We start from the raw sequence: 20036 nt of genomic DNA, 5'->3' as shown, positions 1-20036 counted from the left end.
TGTGAGGAGGAAAGCGATAGACCTCAAGACTCCCAAAAATGTGACACATTTTATTGTAAAAATCTTTTTTTAAATTATTATTTTCTATTATTTTTTCCCCCATGTAGCCAAGACACCATGTCCCACAAGCTTCAGAAATCTTCCAAGTCCAAAAGTGACACTCTGTAGGTACCGTCTGTGTTTAGAGTCTCCATCATGGGCTCCAAGCATCAGTGTGTGATGAGCTTGAGGTCTTTCATATTCACTTTTAAATAAGGCTAATTCTTCTAACTTAATCAGCTTTATCCTGAAAACTTGGCTCCAAAAACACCTAAATTCTCATCAGTTGCCATTTAATTGCATACATCCCTTTTGAGTATTTATTCCAAAGCTGTTTGATTGCTGTTGCAGATATGTACCATTTAGATCTTCCATTTGAGTACTACTAGTCCTCAAGTCGCTACTCTTGCTGCCGTGTTTAAGACCAGTAAAACTGAGCAAGTCTTCTCAAAGCAATCACAACTCTATTTGCACCTCCTCCTCGACAAATTTTCCAGCCTGTGGTCTGAATCTCATCATGGGCTTCTTTTCAAAACAGGCTCACAAACATCATGATTGATTCAGCCACTATCCTCCAGGATCTCTCAATGCCTGCCTGGGCTGGAGATTAATTTCCTTTTCCTCATCTTAATTTTTACTCATCGCCTCTCCATAAAAAGGCTAAATGTCAAGCATGCCTGACTCCTTCTAGTGACACGTCTATTCCAGCAGATAATTACCATAAGGAAATTGATGCTTTAGTGTGCAAAGGGGAATTTAATTTACTCTGACATCCTCACAGCATAATGCATTCCTAAAGAAAGAGACTTTTTCAGTTTGCAATTGACTTTTTAGATAAATTGGACTATTTAATGTGATTATCAGTCTTGAACGTCTTTGACTTATTAAGGTGTTGAAACCAATTAAGGGTTACATGCTGCTCATGCTTCCAAATGTGAAACAGTGAATACTGCTTAAAGATCCATGAAATAAGAACCATCCCGGGCCTATTGTTCGCTAGTCAACCGGCTACACTACCTGATGATGTTTTGAAACTTGCAAGGTAATATTAATTACAGTAACATGGCTTCCTTGGTGTTGTGGATGAAGCTGAAGGAGGAGGTTTGGCTGGAGTTTGACTTGTCCATATGTGTGATGTCATTTTAAATGTTGTTGAATTATAACTAATGCATTCACTGGCATTTCCACCACACTGAATGTTTTACACACTTTGTGGAGATCAGATGATCAGCAAATCAGTCGTCATAACTACAGGCCTTACCGCTAAAAGAACTTCTCTAAAATCTTCAGTAATCACCTCAGTCGGGCTGCCGTGTCACTGAGCCAGAGGGTATCTTATGGGTCAAGGAAGATCACAGTCATCATTGCACTCCTAACACTCACAGTGCTGAGTCACATTATACTGCTTGCATTCCTTCAGCAGTCGCCCGTCTTGCATTTTTCTGTCCTTGTTTTTTTCTTCTTCACACATGCATGTGTGAGAAAACTGACCCCACAGACGAAGCAGCACAGAACCTGAGGCTTTGAGGAAATTAGCGAACGTTGCTGCAATCCATAATATGGCCATGGAGACACAGCAGGCCACAGGGCTCCTGCCCAAAGTTCCTCTTTTTGCAACCAACTGCCTGAATGTTGTGCTTGGAGATAAGGGCAGCCTCCCATGAAAGGTGACTCAGCAATCCAGCACACACAGCCTCTCCTGAGATAAGAGCACACTTTGGGGCCAGACAACATGTGGGATACTGGGAAAAAAATAAATAAAAATTTACAAATTGAGAATACAGCGAAATACAACTGCTTATTACTTCATAAAACTGAATAAAAACTCCTGCAGCTCAATTAGCTAAAACTTTAGAATGAAGTAGCAATTAATTTAATTAAACCGCAAATGTTAATTCAATTACATATGCATATAACTTGAAAATGACAGGAATTTCTGCTTTATTTATTTATTTATTTATTGTTAAACCTAATCAAAATTCTTTTTTTTTTTTTGGTATTTCTGTCAGTATTGATCAATTTAAAATTAATTCAGCATGCATCCCTCTCTGTATTAATGTATCTGTTTCAAGTCATTTCAAATTCACGTAATCAGTTTTTAATGTAAATGTTAAAGTAATGGCAGCATCTTTGATGAATGTGGAACCTGTGGTGCCATGTTGCTTTGTAGGCTCCTCTGCAAAAAACAATCAAAACCAAAACAAAACTAACTAACTAACTAACTAAATAAATAAATAATAAAAACCACACACATTTAAGTAAATTAAGACATATGTGCTAAATGATTTTCTACAGAACTGATACAGAAACTCGGTGAGATTCTAAAATTTGGAAGAGGGGAAAATGGAAATATTTGTTCATAATTCTGTGATGTTGAATAGATCAGAGAGAAATGGTACAGTCAAATGGATGAAACATTAAAGAGAGAGAGAGAGAGAAAAAAACTCATTATATGGGAAAAGAAAACACTTTATTTAATTTCATGGACTACTTCAGCGCCAGAACAGGTGACAGGATGGGAGATGTCCAATATGCAAGTGAGGAGTCCCCCCCCCCATCAGCTTTCTCGGCGTGAAAGAAATAAATAAACAATGAATGGTCCACTCTCCTCGCGCGCCTCATCCCATCTCATGCATGGCTGCCAGTAATGGTCTACTGGGTGTCAGCTTTTATTGGCACGGCACAAAGCAAGTGCCAAGGGTTCGGAGGCTCGACTCCCCGCTGCAGACTGCTGGATAAAAGCAAGCAAAATGCCTCAGCCGAGCTCACAGACATAGTCATGTTGGGCTGGAACGAGGAAGTGCAGTGGAGAGGGGAGGGACTCAGGGCGCAGCTCCATGGGGCCGCCGCGGCGCTGCGACCTTCTGCACATGGAGCCGGGGAGAGTTGGAAGAACTTCATACTGCAAACTCAAGGAATAGCAGGTAAAGTGACTTCCACAGCGCTTCTCAGTTTGACACAACTCTCACAGGTTGTAGGTTTAAAAAAAATAGAGTCAGCTATTTTATTTTATATTTTTTTATGAAGATGTTATTTTCTTTAGGAAACATTTGCGCCTGATTGGAAGAGTCTCCAAACAGTTTCGGTGCAGGTGCGCCGCATCATCAGATCCCGTTTTAGAGCGGGTCGTTTGTCGCTGTTAGAAAACGTAACGGATTAACACACTTTTTTAAAAAAAAGTTTAAAATCGAATAAGGAAAATCGGTTAATTTTTCCGCGTTGTTTGCTTCTACAGCCAGTAATTTAAAGGAAGTAAGTGGAAATGTTCCCCATTTTCCATGTGCCTCTCTTTTCTTTGGGGAACGTGTGAACAAATTATGTAGTCTTTTAATAATTTAGATTGATATAAAAATAGAAATCTGACGTTAGAGGACAGCTGTTTGTCAAACCCAGCATTTTCTTAAAATTTTAACGCCTTTAACCGTTTTACGCTCCTGCTGAAGCACCTGTTGCAACAGATGTGCGCACCTTGTTAACTTTAAATCGTCCCACTGAGTCTGAAGCTCGTTTGAAAAATATTTTAAGAGGAAAATAAATCTGTAGATTGAGAAGGAAATGTGTTGGGGACCAAAACCCAAACCCTATGTGAAATAATCTTAGCGCTACGCAAACAGGAAATCCTTACGTACCGAACTGCGCTGCAATCTAAATACACTTCACATAAATTATTACAAAAATAAATCTGATAATTTTCATACCTCAAGCTTTGTGTTCACCTGTTTGAAATCGAACCACAGTTTCAGTTTGTTACACGTCTGTGGGAAGGGAGGAAAATAGAAATGTAGGCAGGACTGATGAAAACTTTTTTGCACTTCTGCCACTGAGATGGAAAGTTGTTTATCAACGCCCAGACAAGAAAAAGCAGAATGATTCAGCGTCAAATTGTTGAGGAAATTAAATATTTCCCTTTTAATATTATTTACAAAACCCAGCGTCCCTAGTTGTTAAAATAAATTGATGTAATTATTTTCTAGCATTTGTTCTAATTTGAATAATTTCCTTCCGCCATCTTCAAAGTTAAGTCCTAAATACGACACAGCGTCTTCATTTTATGTAATCTGTAGGGCAAAGTGCGCTCTTAAAAAATCGACTTTAAAGTAATTTTTTGAAAGTTTATAATAATCAAGAGAGGCAAATTGCATTTGGAGTTAATGTAATTTCCCATCAAATCAAAATTAACAAATTAAAACCAAATCCAACATGTCAAAACGTAGAAAAATTAAGTCAGATTTTTGTCAGAACTTGTAAATGAGCCGCAGTACCTGCACAAATAGGACTCTTTTTCATATCTCAGTAGACTAGAGAAGTGCTGAAAGTGCTGCAGATCTGTCTGCAGACATCATCTTTCTTGTCAGTAGAAACAGAAGTGTCTCTCTCTCTCTCTGTGTGTGTGTGTGTGTGTGTGTGTGTGTGTGGGTGTGCGTGTGTGTGTGTGTGTGTTGAGGGGGGGAGGAAGGGGGTTGGGGTAAAAGGAAGACAGACAGTTATTAAAATGATTGTACAGTCTGAATAGCAGAGTAGTGAAGTGTGTCAGATGCAAATGAAGGAAACTTCTCCTCAGCGCACCTTTACTCTCCCCTCAGCCACCCTTTCCCCCTCCTCCCCTCCATAGGCTCCCAGAAACACATCTGCTAACACTATCTACCCACTTCCACCCATACATTTCATGAATTACTGATGAGAATCATGTGCATATGAACAAAGGTGACCATGCACACATGGCACTGTAGCATAATCTCTTCTCCTAACGAGTTATAAGAAAGCGCCCACAGCTTCATTACTTCTCATCCGGGGGAGTTAAAGTTATTAATTTAGATATTTTCATTAATTGTCACTGCATTTATTCGGAAGCTGCCTAAACTGGAAACTTTGGCTACATTGCGTAAGTTCAACTGATTAAAGGGAGTTATCTGTGTCACTAAGGTCAGTATTTTTATGTGATAAAGCAACTTTTTTGTTTCAGGCTTTAAAGGGTTTTACTGGTGATAAAAAATATAGTTACTTTGACATATAAGGATGCCAGGCCTTGAAATTTAAAGATAAAGTGTAACAAAGTTTATTTCCTATCCTCTTCCCATTTAATTTTAATTAACACCAGTGTCTAAGCTTTCTCCTGACTATCCAGAATTGCTGGCGTGGTCTTCAGTATCTGTTAACGGTTTCGTTATTTCTCATCTCCACCCTGCTCCCTGGTGTAGCTTTGCACCTCGCTATGAGCAGACGCCTCTAAACCCTCCCCCCACCACCATCCACTGAACATGCAAACACACAGGAGGAGGACCAAAAAGTATTGTCAACCCACAAGCCTCTTCCTGCATCACCCCATTTGAAGAACTCCGACCGAAAGTGTTCCAGTCCCCCCTGCACTGTGTCACAAGTCTTCTTTTTGACTTCCACTTTACTGCCTGAAAATTCCACCTGCCCCCACTTTGTATACTCATGCACATCAACACTCACACACCAACACACACTCACATAATTTCAGTTTAATGTGGGTAAATGAACTTAGATGTATTGATGGCATAGTATCTGATTTCATAAGTAAGTATATCAAAGTATGATGGGAAAATTGCAGTTTGATAGGTCACGTACAATACGTGATCGTATTTCAGATTAAACATTTAAAAGTTGAGACAAAAAAAGTGTGAAGAACAAGACAGAAATGTTTGTGGCATGTAGAAAAAGTCAGTTTGGAAATAGTAACACTTTGTGCTTGAACAGAATAGCTACTTCCTGAATATTCTTTGTGCACCTTACTTTCCACATGCCTACGCAAGTGGGTTGTGGCTGAATGTAGGAACTCTTTCTTTTTTTGTATTTTTATCAAACCCCCTCCTTCCAAAGCACCTCCAGCGACATATCCGTGTTTCCCCTCGCACCATCTGCCCAGAAAAAAAAGGGCACCTGAGAATATATCTCTCTCTGCCCCCGACCGCCAAACTCCAGATGCTGAGGAACGGTGCTGCCTGGTCGGAGCTCAGTAAAGTAACACGCAACACCCTGGTGTGGTCCTGAACAAATCATCTGCACCACTGACCTTTGCCCCCCACCACCTCCCCTCTCCGTCCCGCTTCCTCCTTCCCGTACACTGGCATCCTGGGCGTCTGTGGCCTGTCGAGCTCCTGACTTGACGCCGCAGAATGTTTCTCTGTTGCGACAGAGCAGGCTGGTTGCTTCCAACTATTTGTTCCAAATGTGTGGAGCTATCTGTCAGTAAAACAGGAAGGCCTAGGTTCCCCTTTTCCCTTGGGCTTGTTTCGCTATTTTCGGGAGCTTCACTTCTCCCTGTGTGGCTGCTTGGCCTGGGCAGCGGCCCCACCATGGGCTTCTTGAAGTGGCAGAGCTGGGGCTGAGGCTGTCGGGCCCATCTGCTGCAGGCTTGAGGGCCATCCATTATTAATGGGGCCACGAGCATTGGTGACTCCTCAGATATTCAGCCCTGGCCAGAGGATTGCTTCTGGACTGCACTGCTTCTTCTTATGAAAATAAATAAATGAAGAGAACTTCTCTGTCCTGCTTTTTTGCCTCTTTTCTTTTCATGCACCTTCCTGTTTCACTTGCCCCCTCTGACGTCTGGCCTTCTCAAAACTATCTCTGCCTCCATATCTTGCTGCCTATCTCTCCTCTTCCTCTGCCTCTCTTTGTTTCTGATTGTGGCTGTGCTCAGGCCGCGGGCTCAGCGATGCATGCTCAGTAAATTAGAGAGAACACGAGCGTCGATCAGCTGGGCGCGGCAAACACCCGCATCCTCGCTGACCCCAGGGCCAGTTAATTTTCTGCTTAATTTTGCGGCAGTCAGTTTGCATTTTTGGATGATTACGTGGCAGGAAATTAACAATAAATAACAAATGTGGTCTGAAAGCCCATTCCCAGCAAGTTCGCTCTACTAGCGGGGCCCATCAGCAGGAGCCAGGCCTCTCTCCTAGCTCAGTCTCTGTCAGACTTGTAATGAAAATGTCTGTAATTCATTGTAATGTAATGTGGGGGACAGCGGTGTGACTGCGGCTGCGACAAGAGTTATCTCACTGAGGTGATAGAGTCACGCCGAGAAGTACACCCTTTACTCCACTCAAGCTTTTTATAATGTTGTTTCCTCAGCCTGCACTTGATTAAACTTATACGGATCTACATCTCCATCTCTCTCCTTTTAGAGTACTTGCACCGCATGGAGACAGAGGAGGCCCAGGAAATGGCCCAGATGCCAGGTAAAAGCTTACCTACTGCATGATTGAGCTGTAGAGTGCACAAAGTAGATACAATAGGCCCACACACAGACTCTCAGACCCTGCAGAGGTAATTTTGTTTCTCCTGAACGAGTTGTGTCGAGAGGTTGCATAGTGAGTGACAAGTGTTTGCTGGTGTGTGTCTCTCAAAGGCAGGGACAGCCCCACTACCAATGAAACATCTGAGGAGGTAGAGGAGCCCATGGCCGTCCCCGAGGACCTGTCAGCCAGCTCCGCCCACCAGCAGAACAACCGGGGGGACAAAGGTACGAGACAGCGCCTCACCAAAATGCACCCAGAACAAGTCAAATCCTCAGCCATGCTTGTGTAAATTCAAAACAAATTGATGCAAGTGTGTGATAGCTACATTAACTTGAGCGTACCCCAAGAAGCAGCAATCAGAAGGAGCCAAAAACCACTGTAGTGCCCTTCCCATCAGTGATGTATTAATTCCCAAAGCATCCAAGTCAAATTCAAATGATTACATGAAAATGTCAGGATCAAAAGCATAAAATATATATATATATTTAAAGATTTTTATAACTTAATCCCTTGCACATCCAGTGGGAGATATTTGCTGTTCTAAATCCCTTGGAAAAATTAACTGAAAGCTGCAAAGAGAGACATTTAGGTCATTGGCAGGAAAGGTGAAAAAGTGCTTTTGATCCATGGCATGTCATTAATAAACCGAATCTTAAGGAATAGCTAATGTGACCTTGATTTGAGTTTGTGAACAGCAAGCCAGGGAATATGATGGTGAAAAGAAGGATGAAGAAAACTAGGGGGACTCACATTAATGGCATATTTTTTATCTCAAATGGTGGCGTGTGAAAGAACAGGAAGGGTTCATTCGTCATTAAGACTTTTTTTTTTTTTTTTTTTACATGACAGGCAATGAAAACTAACAGAATTTGTCTTGCAGTTTTTCTAAGTCATTGATGGAAATGTTCAGCTTGAGATGCAAAAATATCATAAAAAAATATTAAATAAAAAAAAACTCAAAAGGCTTCATTTTTGACCATCCTATCAGAGTAGATAGCAGCAAAGATTAGCAGTGCACAGTCAAAAATAAGATGCGAGAGGAAACTGAAATAGGATGTGTAAGAGTTTCCTAAGAAGAACTTGCCATCAGACAGTTTCAACACTCCCAGAGATAAAGAGTTCAGGAACAGGGCCTAGCTCAGAGATCAGCACATCATCACACCACATAGGTCACACACCTGCATGCATGCACACATATGCTTACTCACAGAGGTTCTTTTTTTGACTTTACTGCTGTTGAGCTTAAAACAGACTGGAATCTGTCAGCTCTTCAGATCAAGAAGTGATATGGGATCTAAATATTTAGTATATGTTTGATAATGTTAGGAAGTGTCTGTAGCACCTTGTGTTGCTGAAAAAACAAGAAAAATAGTCAGAAATTTAAATGTTTGATTTTCATTGGCCGCAGCTGGTATTAATTATGAGTTTCTGTTAATCCCTTCACACGAGTATGTGTTGATGTGTGTGCCTGTACAGGGACAGAGAGAAAGAAGGGAAGTGCAAGTATCTGGTAAATCTATGCATCGCTGCTTTTGTGATAAAAGCCAGAAAGAGTTATAATTAACACCCAGGATCATGTGCTGCTCAGTTCTCTTTAGTGAAAAAAGGACAAATAACAGGGGGACTATATGTGGGACACGGGACCTCAAAGTATCGAAAGCTCAAAACCTCAAAACCCAGGTTGTTTCCTGTTGCATATAAGTTTTCAGAGCCTGGAATTGTTGGTGCACATTTACAATGCGATAGTCAAAACAGAATAAATGTCACGGTGAAACCTTTTCCTTTTTTTCCGAATCATCTTACTGAATTTTAACCGGGGAAATTAAAACAACTTAATTACACTGTGTAGCTCAAGGATAAAATAAGCATTGGGACAAGCTTGGTTAAAATCACATGGCTGTAAGATGTTCTTCCCAGTAAAATGATTTCTCTTTCACTTTCAGTGATTCCGATAGTCTTAGCTATTTCAGAGATATGAGACTGAGAAGGAGACTGAGCTGTCTAGTTCCCGAAAACATGCCTGCAGGTTTTTTTCTGTGAGGGGAAAAGTAGGCTGTATTTAGTGTTCCTGCAAGTTGTATTGAATGTGTTGCTAGTGTGGTTTGACACATGCGGTTCCACTACTTTGCACACAAAGTTATTTTCAGGCTGTGAGTGCAGCAAAAGGCAGTAACAGGAACTTCCATCAGGCTCTCCGAGCCTCCACACAGCACAACTAACACATCTGCAATGTGGCTCCTTGTTGGTCTACATCAGCATACATAGCTTGTCTAATGCTCAAACTATCAATTTGTTGGTCTATTCTTTAGTAATTCTTTTTTATTTCTTTATTCTCTACAAAAGCATGAATTAACCCTTTGTAATCAGAAACTTAGCTGTATATCAAGTTATGACCATTTTATTGAGGCTTCTTTTGTTTGTGTTTGTGTTCCCAAAATGAACAAATCAGGATGTGCGATCATGACACACATGATATAAAGTAAAAGCCTTCTTCCTATTCCCAGTTTAGTCACAACTTCCCCATATCCATGAGACCTGGGTGGCAACCCAGTGTTCATGGTTCCCTTCTGTCTACACCAGTCTGCTGATAACCTGAAAGGCTTGTCTCTGTATTTAGTGGCCACAGATTTAGTTGTTTTGTTTGTTATTTTTTCTTTTTACTGCATTATTTCTCTCATTCACATTCCTTTGTCAGGCAAATCACATTTCTATTGTGTTATACCTGGATCAGATCTGGATTTCTATGCGCAGAGAAATTTGTTAGCTGTAGATAAACAAAATTCTTTTTCATTTACATGACTTTTAGCTGTCCTTTCATATTAAAAACTTTCTTTATCCTTGAACTGTATCATAGTCACAGGTTTTGTGGCTAAAACCATGAATTATATTAGATGGGTTAAAGCAGTCCAGCCATTTACTAAGTTTTGCTTTCGTGCTCTATGATATGCAAATGAAACTAAATGGATCACTTAAAAAATCCCTCCAGCTTCATTTGCACCAACACTTACGTCATCATTGAAGTGCTTATGCTTGACTAGAGCTTGGTGGTTTATATGAAAGCTTCTTGTTTTGTAACACATGCAATGTACAATCTCCAGAAATAATGTTGGCCTGTGTAAGTTGTAGGCTAACTCCCTCTGCTTAACGTTTGCAAACAGTGTCACTTAGATGAAAACACTTGACTGGGCTATAAAATTTCACGAAGCATCAGTGATCCACAGACAGGGGCAGCTGCATTTGCACTGAAAAATTAGTGAAGTAAAAGAAACTACTGATAGGACATAGATTAAGGATCATATTTTATGAACCAAACTTTAATAAAAACGGTATTCTCATATCAAGTTACTGTAACACCATTTTTTTTAGGGTTTGCATAAACTGGTCACCAGGTAAGAAGTTGAAATTGTTAGCTGTGCTGGATAACTGAAATGGTCTAGTTTAATTAGCAAAGGCATAACATTTGGTAACACTAATGGATTAATGGATACAGTAGAAACATACAGTCTTAAATTGGCAGAAATAAAAAAAAAATGGATGAAATTCCCGAGTTATTGTAATTAATATTATTATTAGCCAAAACTAGCTAATGAATAGAGGATTAAATAGGTCCAGTTACATAGGATAGTAATGTTTTAATTATATTACCTTAAGCAAAAGCTATTTTGCATATTTATATATGCAAAAAAGTAATCAGCCTATTAGTCAACAGTGACTGGTATATATATAGATAAGTATATATAAAACATATGTATACACATATAGTTATTTTTCTTATCTTTCCGTCTGGTCATTTTGCTCCTGAAGTACAACATTTCTATGATGATTTAGTAAGCGTTCGGGTCTGTTGCCTCTATTATCGGGGGAAACTATTTATTTTTTAGATTTAGATTTAGCTAAATTTAGCTAAATCTTTCTATTTCTACTTCCAAACCGAGCTCGGGAGACTGAGGCGAGGTGATTACTCCTGAGTGGAGCTGTGGCTAGCTTCGGGGTGAACTCCCTTCACTTTACCCAGCAGTGATGAAGCAGTTACGAGACTCTGTTGGAACTAGAAGAGCTATTTGGTGTTTACTGCTAAAGCTTCTAGCAAAACATTCACCGCTAAACAGGCAGTTTCTTACAATGACTTTCTCTGCTCCCCCAGACTGAAACCTGCACAGTGTGTCAGACCAGCTGATGTGCTGTATGTCTCTCTCCCCCGACCTTAAGGGGACATGCTGTTCTTTTAACACAGCTCTGTTAACAGCACCATGTCTCTATGCAGTGACACATAATTCTTGCAATATGTTTATTTTTTAAATCAATGTAATCTAGTGGGCCAGATTTTATTAGCGCCGGGCCATCTTTGGGCCGCGGGCCGCCAGTTGCCAACCACTCTTGAACCCTATTTAGATAAAATGCCAAAATAAATAGTGGTGTTGAGAATAATTGTATCTGAAGTCATATGTTTTCATGGTGGTAAAATCAAGTCGTAAGTAAAACTAAAATTATAATACCAGAAATTTTTAGTCATGTAGTCGAATCAGCATTCATATACACCGTTTGATGGGTGGGTTTTCTTCAGGATTTTTATTGTTGAGTAAGAATAATCAGTACCTAGTATATGAGTTGCATATTTTGCATGACCTTTTGCCTTCTATGGGATATGTATATTTAGAGTTACGTTCCCTTAGTTTAAAAAAAAAAATGTTTCAGTTACATACTGTTTTACAATTCCTTTCCCGTGCTTCCCTTTCTGTCACTTCTCCATAATTCTTGGTATTTCAGTTAGACAGGCCCTCTTTCTGAAGCTTCCCCTTTTCCATAGATTCCTATATTTCATGATTTCCACTTCTTCCTCTTCAGTTGTACAAACAGAGGTAAAGGCATGGGGAAATAAGGTTGCCACTGAGACATGCAAACCACAGCTTAGTTGCTGTGAGACTTGCAGGATCTGTCAGTTCTTTCAAATGCTTCTAGATTTTTTTCTGGAGGTTAAAGTAGGAGTTGTCAGTTAATAGCACAGGGTGCCTCTCCTATGATCACAGAACACCAGGGATTACTTTTTATTTTTCAACTGTTCCAATAAATCATAGTAGGGTTTTAGTAGTCATGTAGAATTTTCTCTCTAAGCTTTAAATCTTTGAAATATAAAAAATTAAATTTAGGCTTGTGTAAATGAAGAAGATTGTTAAACACTGGAGTCCGTGTGTTTGTGTTTGCTCATCGCACTCTGTTGCTCTGATAGATACCGCACTCGTCCCTAGTTTCACACTGCTTCCTGTCTCTCTGTTTCCTGTTTATCTTGCTGTCATATTCTTTCACCAAAGTGTGATGGTGTGAGATGATCGGCATATTTCTTCATCTCATCGCTGACATCCTTAAACAGCAGACATACTGTCCACCTTTATATCCTTATGAAATATCTTGTCTTTAAACTGAACAACAATCAGGATTAAAGTTCCAGTGCATAGGCAATGGGTTGATCTTGGCTGATATTTGAGTTTTGTCAGCTAAATTAATGAAAATGCCTGAAATTGGAGTGGATTATTTATCTATTTATTTATTGGTTTGGATCCAGTGTTCGAAAACACATTAAAATGTTGTAAGAGAACATTCGCCATCACAATGCTGTCGCTGCCCCAGTTATATCATATTGCATTGTCATAGCATACTGGGTCTATTCCAGCCAAAGACATGGGGAATGAACTGAACTACAGTGATAACCGTTACATTATTAATACATCCAGATAAAACAATGAATAAATGACTAAATTTAACTTTTAGAGATGTAATCACAGTGATTTATTTGTAAGTGTAAAACAAGTAAAGCTGCATCCAATGACCAAAAAAAAATATATATATATTGCAGTAAGAACACATCAATTCGTTACTAAATTCATAAAATCAAAACATAATATATAATAAGAATGGGAGCAAAATTAAATAAATGTGAAATGACTAAACAGACTTGTAGATGATGCTTAAAATACATAAATTAGTACAGCAAAATCTTTTTAAAAGGTTCAGTAAACGGTTACAACGCAATGTTCAGATAAACATCTCGAAGCATCCATATCATTGAAAAATTACCCATCTTTAGAAACTGACATGATGACAAAACCATGCTCGTATTCTAAACCGTGGCCCCCCCTTGCCCTCTTTTCCAGCCTGTAATATTAAAGTTGAGGCTCGCAGTGATGAGGAGAATGGGCTGGCCTGTGACATGAATGGCGTGGAGGAGGAGGAGTGTGCGGAAGACTTGCGCGTGGTTGATGCCTCGGGGGCCAAGGTGAACGGCTCACAGCCGAGCCCCGAAGCCAAGGCCTTCTCCTCAGCTGGCGGTATTCGGCTGCCCAACGGGAAGCTCAAGTGCGATATCTGTGGGATAGTTTGCATTGGCCCCAATGTGTTGATGGTGCACAAGCGAAGCCACACTGGTAAGCTGTTTGCAATACTTCTTGCCCTTCCTTTGCACCCATGTTCATGTTAGTGTGAGAGGGATAGTGTGATCTTTGGCCTCTCTCAAAGCATTGCATCTTCTTCTATAAGCACATGTCTTTAAATTTCATTAAATAAACTGTTTACAGCCCATGTTATCCTCACTTGTGCTTCCGTTGCTGTGTAGCTTCTCCTGCTTCCTCCCCTTTAGTATCCCCATTAGTTTTCACTTACACATCTGAATTACCACGACAAACAAGAGTCACTGATCAGTTATTGTGCGATAAAGTAGCAGAAACAAACTTTGTCCAAAAAAAAAAAAAAAAAAAAAAAAAACATACCCTTTACAAAAATGGTTAAGAAGCAGGAAATCTGCTGCGGCTAAAAGGAATCTCTACAAAGTGACAATTATCTAGCTATTAAAAGTTTCTCAAAATTCAAAATTGATATTCTATTGTAATGGAGCCAAATCAGTGGTGGGGAACATCTGTGAAAAAGGCACTTAACTATCAAGCTTTTAGAAACTAATGAAACTCAAAATGGATGAAAGGAACACTAGACTAATGTAAATGCAAAAGAAAGTACAATAAAAGATATAATGAAGTGCCTCCCATTTAAATAGAAAATATTCTGAGGTGAGTCTTTGCTCCTGAAATGCATTTTTAATGAATTTCCCTCTTTATATATTTTTGCTGCTTCACTGGTGACTGTTATTTTATGTGGGGCCTTTGAAAAAAGAAAAAGCCATATTAAAACGTTTTCACAGAATGCCACAACACTCGGAGAGGCTGGATATTGGTTTATTCCAGAAGCGCTGATCAGGAAGACTGGCTCTCAACACAAAGTGTTTCCTTCGCTTTATTCAAATGAGGCTGAATTTGCATTGTGATGTGGTTCTCTTATTTTAGAGACGAAGAAGAGGAAAAAATGAGATTTTCAGATCAAATTGACCCAGGCAATGGTGCATTACGGAACTGGCAGGCTGAGTCTGAAAGGCTCTTGTTCGATCAGAGCGCCAGAAGTCGATGGGGCAGGGGGAGCACGGTGAGATGGAGTGTCACTCTGCTGTGAAACCCTCTGCAGCGGCTGCTGGATCGCTCTCTGCCCCGGAGACGTTCCATCATCCAGCATGTTCTGGCGCTCAGCAGCCTTGTAGAGCAGTGACCCAACATTCCTGCATCAGCCGGCTTTGCATTCACATATAAAAGACAAAGACTTTCTGCATTTTTGTTGTCAGTGGAGGGATTGAACACATTCAGATTAGTAAAAAAAAACAAAAAACAAACAAACAAACAAAAAAAAAAAAAAGAAATCCCCAAAATTCAAACTGTTTGTTAATACACATTATATCATGTAATACTGGGTGCCAATAATTCACACATTACTCTTTTTTTTTTTTTCTTTTTGTATGTTTTGCAGCCTCTTTGCATTCATTTTCGTCTCTGTTTGTGTTCTTCTCCTCAGGAGAACGTCCTTTCCAGTGCAGCCAGTGTGGTGCCTCTTTCACCCAGAAGGGCAACCTGCTGCGCCACATCAAGCTCCACTCAGGGGAGAAACCCTTCAAGTGTCACCTGTGCAGCTACGCCTGCCGCAGGAGGGATGCCCTCACCGGCCATCTACGCACCCACTCAGGTGAACATGCAGCACTCACTCACACTGCACTCATGCAGGTTCTAGGAAGCCTGGGTGGAAGTCTTTACAAAAGGCACAACTTCTGCAGCTCGCACAGTGAGACCTAAATGCTGTGGAAGGGGAAGTTAACAGTATGTAGCTATGGTGTCAATTTTTTTTCTTTTTTTTTTTGCAAATGCTTTGCAGAAGTATGTGTTTATGAAATTTGGGTGTAAACAAGGAGTTTATTCTACATAGTTAAAGAGAAAAACTAAGTGATAAACAGCTAGATTAAAGTCATGCACTTTCTCCAAAATAAACAGCATATTTAACTGCAATAACTAAAGATAAAATTAGAAAATATTATAATTAGTTAAACAGATCATTATTTAGATTTTGTATGTGGTCACCACAAGCTGATATGCAAAATTTTCTGAGGTGAATTCAGTCAAAGCAAAGGCTAATATGACTCTACAACAAAAAAACTTAAGCCAGACTTGTTAAATAATAATTAAAACAGGAATACTGTCATTAATCTAGTGTCAAAATAGACATATTAAATAGGTCTATATGTATAAAAACTAAATCCAATAATAGATAAAAAAACTTTGATATTAATACATGCTCATGTGTATTCATGACAGTCAAAGTAATAGTGTTGTTATTACTGATCCTATCGATTAACAAACTGCTGTGGTTCTTATATATAAAGTAAACATTTTGTGCAAAAAAGGTGGTTTAAAACCTAAAATCTTGATTCTAACGCAAGATCAAAATCCATGTTGGAGCCATCTGATTTTCTCTATGGTTCAAAAAAATGTACAAGACCTAAACTGTTTTTCTGTTTTCTGTTAAAAAATGTACAGAACTTCAGTACTCCCTCCTTCCCATCTAAAAATTAAAAAATAAAAAATAAAAAGATCATATTAGACACATCTTATTTGTTCACATTTAGATTTATTATAAATTTTCTTTCATTTGAGCTCATATGAGATATGTTTGTTATAAAAACAACTCCTTTAAAAGACCAGGATTAAAGATGTGGTGGGGAAATTTTAAATGAGTTCCTCTGGTGTGTGATTGATATTGAAAGAAAGTAAAAGAGAGAAAAATGAAAAGGAAGTTTAAGGAAATTTCCAGTGACTAAGTTTTTATTTGTCGGATGTAAAATCCCACAAAAGTTTTTTTCCTGAATTCTTTTGAAATACAGAACACATGACTTCAGTAGTTTCTACAGTTCAAAGACTAAAACATAACATAAATTAAACTCATTTATTGATCATTCCAGTTGTCCTCATAACATAGAATTCTGAAGAATTTTTGCTAGAAATGGTGAAAGTTTCAGAGGACCCCGAAATTCCAGATTTGTATTCATGATGTATTGTTGTTTTTTATATTATTGCAGTTGGGAAACCGCACAAGTGCGCCTACTGTGGACGTAGTTACAAGCAGCGCAGCTCTCTGGAGGAGCACAAGGAGCGGTGCCACAACTACCTGCAGTGCATGGGGCTGCAAAACAGCATCTACAGAGGTTGGTGCCTCAAAAATCATGCAAAGCAAAACTGTCATCCAACTCTAATGTCCTACTTTACTCTGAATGCAGGGCTATCGCTTCAGCTGTGTATCATTCTGACAGTGATGCTGCTGCTAAATGCACTGACCAGACAATTTAATTTACTGACATTTTCATTTGAATGCAGGCTCACCTAGGAGTTAATTAGGTATCCAAAACAACTGCAGAGATAATTTAGTCAATGCATTTACTGGTTTTAAAGAGTTAATCTATTATGCAGAGGGTCCCGGTAACCCCCACATTTAATACTAGAGGCACATTTACCATCCTCTGAGAGCATTACCTAATACTACATTTACAGGCCAAGAGCATGACATGTCAGTTGATATATATATATTATATATATATATATATATATATATATATATATATATATATAAACATCTGGCACATGTTACCAGGCACCAGCTCATCACATCAAACAGGACCAGTTCAAATTACTTTGACGCTGAAATCTACTTTTCTGTCTTGCTTTCCAGTAGTAAAGGAAGAAAGCAACCAGAATGAGCAGAGGGAAGACTTAAGCCAGCTGGGATCTGACAGAGCCTTGGTGCTAGACAGACTAGCTAATAATGTAGCTAAACGTAAGAGCACTATGCCACAGAAGTTTGTGGGTAAGGGATGAAATCTGCTTCCTTTGTGTGAATAAAATGTTACTAGTGGTGCTAATACTTGTATATGAAAGCTGAATATAGGTGAAGCTTGCGATGTGTTTTGTGTGTATTATGGATTTTTTGGCCACCCCAGCTCTGCATGGTGCATGCAGTGTAGTCTGAGCAGAGACTGCCTTAACGTTTGTTTGATTATTTTCTATTTAATATTAACTTTGACCCTTTAATATTTATTGTTTTATTCTGCTTATTCATTTTATATTAAGGTAATAATCATCATGGCAAACTAAGGAAGAATTTGGAACGTTAGATGCACAACAATGCTAGTATCTCACTAGGAAAAAACAATAAGAAACCATGAAACCACATAATAATTAAACAGTGAGTCATTTCTGAACTAAGCTAAAAAGGACCCAGGCTCTGTTTTAAAATGGGAAGATGAGATGATGTAGTTGGAAATTTAAGTGTCAGTAAAGTCTGACTTCATGTTGGTTTTCTGACTCTCTTTGTCTATCAGGGGACAAACGTTTGTCAGATCTCTCTTACGAGGGAGGAGCAGGCGAGTTAATTCAGCCCCACGTCATCGACCAGGCAATCAACAGCGCCATCAGCTATTTAGGAGCTGAATCACTCCGGCCTCTGGTTCAGACCTCCCCAGTCTCCTCTGATGTGGGTCTTAACTCCATGTATCCCCTCCACAAGACGACAACAGAGGGCCATGCAGGGACAGGCTTGTCAGCCAAAGACAGTGCGGCTGAGAACCTGCTGTTGCTCTCCAACTCCAAGTCTGCCTCCAGTGAGAAGGATGGCTCTCCCAGCCACAGCGGCCAGGACTCCACAGACACCGAGAGCAACAATGAGGATCGCCCAGGCGGAGCAGCCACTAGTCTCATCTACCTGACGAACCACATCACATCAGGGGTGAGGAACGGCGTGCTGCCTCTGGTGAAGGAGGAGCAGCAGAGGCAGTATGACACCATTCCAACCAACATGGAGATGGCTTCTGAGGGCTTCAAAGTGATGACGTCCAATGGGGATCAGGTGAGGGCATACCGGTGTGAACACTGCCGTGTGCTCTTCTTGGATCACGTCATGTATACCATTCACATGGGCTGCCACGGCTTCAGAGACCCCTTCGAGTGCAACCTCTGTGGTCACCAGAGTCAAGATCGCTATGAGTTCTCCTCTCACATAACTCGAGGGGAGCATCGCTACTGAGCCTCTTTTGTCAAAGAGTGCACACACATACACACTGTCACACAGACAAACAATGTGGAATACAACACATGCTACACAGATATCCATCAGCAAAAAATGCATAGAAATACTTCATGTAAAATACACTCATAATATCTGTGTGTTATGTTTTTATCAAATTTATGCATGTTTGTTGACCACAGATAGATGTATACAACTGTTAAAACCATTTTCTTTCATTTCTGATAAAGTGGTCAAGGGAAATATTAACAAATCTTTTTTAAGAGGGAAGAAATGTAAAGGAAGACAGGAAAGCCTATCTGTTGCTGATATGAACCCTTTGTAAAAAAAAATGTGGTGAAAGAAGCCTTGACATGACCCATTTTCATGGTTTCTAAATCACATCTGTAAGTGGTAAAAAATGTCTAAATGTATCCTGGTTCTAGGATTTTAAAATAAGATTCTCTCTTTTATAAACATTTTTGCAAGAGTTAACATTTCTGCAAGCGTATTCAGAGCTGGCAAAGCCATGGTAACCCTGATGATAAATAAACACAATCTTAACACTGTAGATAAAGCCACATGTTCCTGTTATGTTTAACTTTTGTTTGTAATGACCTTCATATTATTTATAGAACATTTACAGGCTTGTCTGTTTTTGTATTTATTACAGTAAACGTTTGTTTTATTGGGTTGCAAAAGCCTCAACAGAGCACCCACAACTGCTGTCATGTCTTAAATATTATTAAAAAAAAGGTGGACTTTTTATTTTTAAAATTTGTGTAAAGAATTGTTAAATCAAGAAGAAAATGGGGGTTAGGTCTGCTCGATGGTGTTTTATGTGTGCAAATGACCAATAAATAATATTTTATATATGCACATGGAGTGGGAAAGTGTTATGTTTTTTTAAACAATGATTGCTGAAAACAGAATTGATAATGGAATAAAGTAGATTTGCACATGCAAGCAGACCTCAGGCTATTTAGGCTTATTCATTGTCCAAACAGTTTGTACCTTTTTATGTTAAATGCATGTGTTTTTAAAGACATAGTTAATTAATATGGAAATATCTCTATTAAAACCTATATAGTCAGTTAGGATCAGGCTCAGGTGAAATGATTCCTGAGTTTCTTTATTAAACTTTCTAAAATAATTACGCCTTGATGTCATTCAAGATGCTGCTCAGTCAGACCTGTCAAGTAAAAACTAGGAGAGAGCGAATGACTGACAATTGCACACTACACACTGAACACACTGGAGAAAAAAATGAACAGACGGAGAATACAGTCTGTTCAATTATATATATATATATATATATAT

The 20036-nt window shown here is 39.3% G+C and overlaps 1 protein-coding gene across 1 annotated transcript; it reads left to right on the top strand.

The window, feature by feature from the left end:
• The first annotated feature begins 2664 nt into the window (after positions 1-2664).
• ikzf1 (IKAROS family zinc finger 1 (Ikaros)) lies at positions 2665-19595 on the top strand. Its single transcript, XM_042010474.1, has 8 exons — positions 2665-2963; positions 7191-7244; positions 7415-7528; positions 13454-13723; positions 15189-15356; positions 16741-16866; positions 17388-17522; positions 18037-19595. The coding sequence occupies exons 1-8, from the start codon at positions 2687-2689 to the stop codon at positions 18735-18737; spliced, it is 1845 nt and encodes a 614-aa protein (XP_041866408.1). The 5' UTR covers positions 2665-2686; the 3' UTR covers positions 18738-19595.
• The last annotated feature ends 441 nt before the right edge of the window (positions 19596-20036 follow it).

This window comes from Melanotaenia boesemani, chromosome 16, assembly GCF_017639745.1.
Source record: "Melanotaenia boesemani isolate fMelBoe1 chromosome 16, fMelBoe1.pri, whole genome shotgun sequence".
In the NCBI taxonomy this organism is placed as follows: domain Eukaryota; kingdom Metazoa; phylum Chordata; class Actinopteri; order Atheriniformes; family Melanotaeniidae; genus Melanotaenia; species Melanotaenia boesemani.
This window is presented reverse-complemented; position numbering and strand designations above follow the sequence as displayed.

What these genes read in the sequence shown, in the direction of transcription:
- ikzf1 (XM_042010474.1), top strand. Translation starts at nt 2,687, where the DNA reads ATGGTCTACTGGGTGTCAGCTTTTATTGGCACGGCACAAAGCAAGTGC. An exon ending in GGAAATGGCCCAGATGCCAG is followed by an intron (nt 7,245 to 7,414) that starts GTAAAAGCTTAC and finishes TGTCTCTCAAAG; the next exon opens with GCAGGGACAGCCCCACTACC. An exon ending in GAACAACCGGGGGGACAAAG is followed by an intron (nt 7,529 to 13,453) that starts GTACGAGACAGC and finishes CCTCTTTTCCAG; the next exon opens with CCTGTAATATTAAAGTTGAG.